The following is a 6,000-nucleotide window of genomic DNA, read 5'->3' on the forward strand; positions in this document are numbered from 1 at the left end:
AGAGGGAGGCATCAATGAGGCCTGGAGCTGTTCACACCTCCTAACAGAATTGATTTGGTACCTTCTTTGCTCATGAACCTTTCATGGCTAAATAACACCCTAGGAGATAATCTAAGCTGTCCAGGCTAGTCTTTGAGGCCATACTTCAATCTGGCTCCAATTTATACTTCTTTCCTCTGGTCTTCATTAAGCCTGTCACTCCAGTCTTCCATGTTCTTCACTTGCCCCGATACCTACCCAAGCAAACTTATTAAAATCAAATCTTTGGTGCTCTGACAAATTTGGGGACAGATCTTTCATTTAGAAGTTATCGTAGGCCTTCCCTGTTTTCATTTTAGTTTCAAAAATTCCACTTCTACCAGGACATCCAGCTACCCACTGAGGAACCCTCCCCCAGGATTTTGCTATGTACATGGTTGGCACTAAGGGCATGTTCATGGCCTCTGTGTGTCTTTCCTTGAATGAGGCAGAGCACTCACCATAAGCCACAGGTGTGAGTTTGAGCACTGTGTGCAGAGGGCACTTGAGATAAGGCAGCTCTTCTGGAAAGGAGAGAGTAGCCATCAGAAGACAGTGCTGGAAGAGAGCTCCAGCTCCCAGACTTCAGGTTTGTAGCACCCTGCCCCTTATAGCTTCCCTTCCCAAAGATCCACTTCTGGGTCATGGGGTCCACACTCCCATTCTCTGTAGGGGGCAATGCTAAGAGTGGGTTGGGCAGGGAAGGAGAGAACAGAGAGGTGGACTCAGACACAGGGAGAGATGCAGGTTCTCAGAAATTCACACAGACCATAGGTCTCACAGGAGGGTCAGGCTGGCCACTTCAGTGATAGGCCTATGTCCTTACTAACAGAGCAAACAGAAGACCAAAGCAAAACTCCCTCCTGCCCCTAGCCTTGGGTTTTCCACATGTACCCCCATCTCAAAGGCCCACAGTTAATCTTAGCAAGTGTTTCCTGAGAACCTACTATACACCAGAGTCAGAGGTTGCAGGGCACATGAAAGCTCCCACAGCTTTCTTCTTAACCCAGGCTATTCTCTGACTCCTCATAGGCAACCGTGAGAGGAGGAGAGGATTAGGCCTATTCCATGGATGAGGAGGAAGCAGGAAGACACTTGCCTGAAGTCACAGAGCCAGGAAGTGGCAGAGGTGGGACTCGAACCCAGAAACCTCGGAGGCCAAGATGTATGCTCTGTCCATAGCAGTCTGCTGCCCACTGCCTCAGAGGGACTTCTTACGTTGTATGGGTGACACACCCACCTAGTTACCAATCTCCACTAACATCCACTCACCAACTCAAGCTGTGCATGCGGATCCTTCTCTCTCTTCCTTCCTTCACCAGGAACTCCACTCTCCTTAGCTTTCCTCCCAGTCCTTTGATTCCTTCTAAGCCTGCCATGGCCCTCCCAACCTCCTGAGATTTCAGGTTAGATATATCCTAGGCCAGTCACCATCATGCTCCCCCATCCCCCACCCCCATCTTCGTCACCATCGTCATCATGCCCTGAGCACTTTATGTATACTCAGGTACTTTATGTGCACTCTCTCCTTCCATTGTCAGGGATACTCAGTAGAGGTTGCTTTTACCACTGTGCAGATAAGGAAACAGACTCTGAAAAGGTAAGTGACCTGCTCTGTCACTGCCTCAACAAGTGGCCTTGGCCCAGCCTTTTCTCTCAAGGGCCCTCTCTTTCAAGACAGTGTAGGACTAGAGTTAGTTTTGAAGTTTTGTCTTAATCACAACGTATTTCTGGGCTCAGTTTTCTAACTTGAGGAATGGGCATGAGAACATCTGCCCTGCCCAGCTCCTAGGGCAATTGTGAGAAGCTGGCATTGCCCTATGTATGAAAATGGGTAGAAGACAACAGTGTACAAGTGGGACGTGCACATACTCCCTCACACTCCATGCATATGTGAGAGGGGAGGGCCTCTGGGATGCATCTGGGATAAGCTCCTAACCCTGACCATTGACTTTGGGGAAGTCACTTCACTTCTCTGAGCTTCCATTTACTCATCTGTACAAAAGGGTTAGAGTGTCTGCCTCACAGTGTCAAAAGATAGCACCAAACATTAGAGATGTGAACTCTTATCAGAAATATAGCAGCTCAAGAACTCCCACCCAACCCTCATCGCCTTTTACCTATGAGGAAACTGAGGACTATGCACAGGAAATTACTATGCACAGGAAATTACTTGTCCAATGTCCACTTCCTAAATTTCCTGGGTTCTAGACTTCTAATTATACACACTCTTTATTTTGAAACTAGCATCATGGGAAAGATCCAAGTTTACAGGACATTACAGACTTCAGATACCAGTTTCCACTGTCATCATATACTCTCAAAATATAATGGAAATACCAACACATCAGCATCCACATGAGAAATGGACTCTCTCACCTGACAGTGATAGAACAATCCTTTATCCTGTCCTAGTTTGTGGTTCTGCATATGTAGTCAGTGTATAGATAGTCTATAAATATAATGTGTAAATGTGTAAAGAAAATGAAATCCTATTTTAAAAACATTTAAAATGTAAACATTACTATTTGGGGAACTCATCCTCCCAGCAAAGACAGAAAGTTCTAATCAGGACCATGTCACAGCTTGATATCAGCATGCTCCAGAGAAATACTGGAACAGCTTTTTCAGGTTGAGGCAGGCTGTTCATGTTGACTTTGGAAATGTCAGCTCAGAATAATACTAATGAGGCAGGGCACTCACCATAATATTAATACTACTAATAGTAACTAACACTTACATGGCCTATCCTATGTATCATAAACTCTTCTAAGCTCTTTATACATGTTGACTTATTTAAGCCTCATCATCATTCTCTGCATTTTACAGATGAGGAAACTAAGGTCAGAGATGTTAAAGTAATCTGTCAAAGGCAATAGAGCTCTATGTGGTAGAGGAAAAATTCGAACCTAGGCATCCTGATTCTAGATACTTAACCACTAACATGTAAATTTTCAATTACTGATGTCAGGGTTTCAGATCATGTCTAGTTTTGCACACTATGAACAGAAAGGATGATGGTACCTGAGCTCTTATCCAGGAAGTAAGCCAGGAGGCACCGCATGACAGCCTGGTGACAGATCACCAATACATTCTCCTGTCGCTCTAGTTCCATTATAACTGGCTCCAGTCGCTGAACCAGATCCTCATAGGACTAAAGACGAGACAAACATTAGGATAAGGAAGGGAGATGAGGCACATTTAGTCCAAGAGGAAGAGCTCTAGATTAGGAATCCAGAAAACTTTTGTTCTTGTGCCAGTTTAGGTGTTGACTAGCAGTATGACTTTAGGCAACTCACTTCTTTCTTAGGATGTCAGTTTCTTATCTGTTAAATGAATACATGTAATATAATGGACTGTACATGCTGCTGCTGCTGTGTTTCAAGTCAGTTTTGACTCATAGTGTTTTGGAGGCTGTAAATCTTTACAGGAGCAGAAAGCCTCATCTTTCTCCCATGGAGCAGCTGGTGGATTTGAACTGCTGACCTTATGGTTAGCAGCCCAACACATAACCCAGTATGCTACCAGGGCTCCATGGACTGTACATTCTACATACCAATCTATATTATACATTGTTGTTGTTAAGTGATGTGAAGTGACCCTCTATAGGGTTTCCAAGAAGTGGCTGGTGAGCTTGAACCACCGGCCTTGTGGTTCAAATCGACCTTGCAGTTCATCGCATTAACCCACAGCACCACATCAGGACTCCACATATATATTTTATAGGTATGTATGTATATATGTGTGTGTGTGTATACAAATGTAGTAGACAATAATAAATAATTACAATAATAAAACTTCTCAATACAAAATACCTAGAACTGTTTGAAATGCAAATGTCTGTTTGCCCTGATGACTTTTCAAGGACATAAGAGAAATTCAAAGAAACATCTGAAAAAAAAAAAAAAGAGTGATAAGTGCATATAGAAGCCATAGTTGCTGTGGAAATATTTGCTAATCTTACTAACCAAGAGACTTGGGTTCTAAAAACTTCATACAGACAAAAGACAAGGCTTTGGGTGTGCACAGCTGAGGAGTTGGGACGGAGACAGCTTTCATAAATCTGAGATTCTCAAAGGACTACATACTCAGCAAAAACGTTGACTGGAAAATAACTACTATAAGCTTATACTATGCTACCAGGGCTCCATGTTTTGTACACACTACATACCAATCTATATTATACGTTGTTGTTGTTAAGTGACGTCAAGTGACCCTCTATAGGGTGAGCTTGTAGTTACAAATTACCTATATGGTTTACATACCAATGAGCTTGAAGCTCTGACAGGACATAGCAACATTTTGTTCTGTCAACAAGAGTTGGAGCCCACTCAATGGCAATTAATAACAACAACATGTGATTTACAAAATGCCAAGCTGAAAATTTAATAGAAAGTAAGTCTTAAGTCATTCCAGGAATGCCTGGAATAAATCAATGAAAATTCCCTCTGGATTATCTTAATTTCAGCTGAATGAGATTCCCACAGATAAATTTTTGCCAAACTGGAGCTTGCATAGCACACAAGGAAATAAATTAACATGACTGAGTGTAAGCAGAAACAACAAGAGGGGAACTGTAAGAACTTAAGCTAAAGGGTGCACAATATAAAGTAAATACATTTAAAATGGTTTAAGAAATAAAAATTGGAATAAAAACTGTAAGGAAGAAACAAGATGCTATCAAGTATATGAGGTAGACTGGAAATAACTACATAGAATTTCTAGAAATGACTCGATGGATGGGACAAACAGCATAGAAATAACTTAATAGTGATTTGAAAGACAGGCAAAGAAATTACTCAGAATGCAGCAACACAGATAAAAAGAGAAAAAAAATGAAAACAAGTTACAGCATGAAGGACACGGACTGTACAATCACACATCTAATTGTATTTCCAGAAGAAGATAACATAGAGAATGTGAAAGAGGAAAATTTAAAGATATAATGTTTGAAGGAGACTTCTGGTGCTTCCCTGACCAGGCAGCTCAGGTAGGGCAGTCTTGGGGAAAAGGGATGGAATCGCACATAGCAAATCTCTGTCTAGCAGACAGACAGCCTTTGAACAAACATAAGATCTTATATTTCAACATTCTGAACTCATTTTTTTAAAAGATCAAATTACTGAGGAATTACAGGCATTTTGAGCTTTTGCCTGCCAGCACTCGTCTCCTGCTTCTGCGCCCGCGCTGGCGAGTGCCTTTGCCCCCTGCAGACCTTGGAATGCAGGGCTAGAGCAACCTCACTTAGAAGGCTGCATTTCCAGAGAAAAGGAAGCATAAACTAACAAAGCCAAACAAATAGCGAGGGATATTGGCGCAGATATCAGGAAATTCGGGGTACTCATGGTACAGAGAGACCAAGAGAGGCATCTTTTATGTCATCAAATACAGATATTACCTCCCTGCAGCCATTAACTCCAGCCCTCTACTGCCTCGGCCTAGACCAGCCTTCTGTCAAGCCACCGAGGTCCAGGGCCCCCAAGGCCCAACCCGCTGTGTAGCCAGATCACGGAGGCCCAGGGCCCCTGAGGCCCAACCCGCCCTCAGCCCCATCTCCGAGGCCCAACCCGCCCAACCACCCAACTGAGGCCCAAGCCGCCCGATGCCCAGCTGCTGATACCCAGGCCCCCTGAGGCCCAAACTCCTGCCCGAAGCCCAAACCACCCGCCCGAGGACCAAACCACCCGCCCAAGGACCAATCTTCCTGCAGCCTGGTCGCTGATGCCCAGGCCCCCAGAGGCCCAAACCGCCTGCCCTATGCTCAACCCACCCACCCGAGGAGCAAACAGCCTGCTGCTGAGGGAGGCCCAGGCCCAACTGAGGCCCAAAAAAGTTACTCTGAGTTAAGCAATAAGGAGAGGGAAAAGGGAAGACCACATCCTGATCACATCTTCCTGGAGGTAATCAGAAAATATAAAAAATTACCAAAACACATACTTAATTAATTATTAGGGCCACAGATAAACATTAAACATGTCCAAG

General features: G+C 43.9%; 1 protein-coding gene across 3 annotated transcripts in view; it reads right to left on the minus strand.

Annotated features, from left to right (window-relative positions):
- PFKFB1 (6-phosphofructo-2-kinase/fructose-2,6-biphosphatase 1) overlaps positions 1–6,000 on the minus strand; it is a 122,053-nt gene that overhangs the window by 950 nt on the left and 115,103 nt on the right. For all 3 annotated transcript variants that reach the window (XM_006875259.1, XM_006875261.1, XM_006875260.1), the window contains 2 exons: positions 3,043–3,172; positions 480–542 (listed from right to left, as the gene is read on the minus strand). In XM_006875259.1, the coding sequence (XP_006875321.1) occupies positions 480–542; positions 3,043–3,172 (193 nt within the window). The remainder of the gene's footprint in view (positions 1–479; positions 543–3,042; positions 3,173–6,000) is intronic.

The sequence above is a fragment of the Chrysochloris asiatica genome, unplaced genomic scaffold (genome assembly GCF_000296735.1).
Source record: "Chrysochloris asiatica unplaced genomic scaffold, ChrAsi1.0 scaffold00315, whole genome shotgun sequence".
In the NCBI taxonomy this organism is placed as follows: Eukaryota; Metazoa; Chordata; class Mammalia; order Afrosoricida; family Chrysochloridae; genus Chrysochloris; species Chrysochloris asiatica.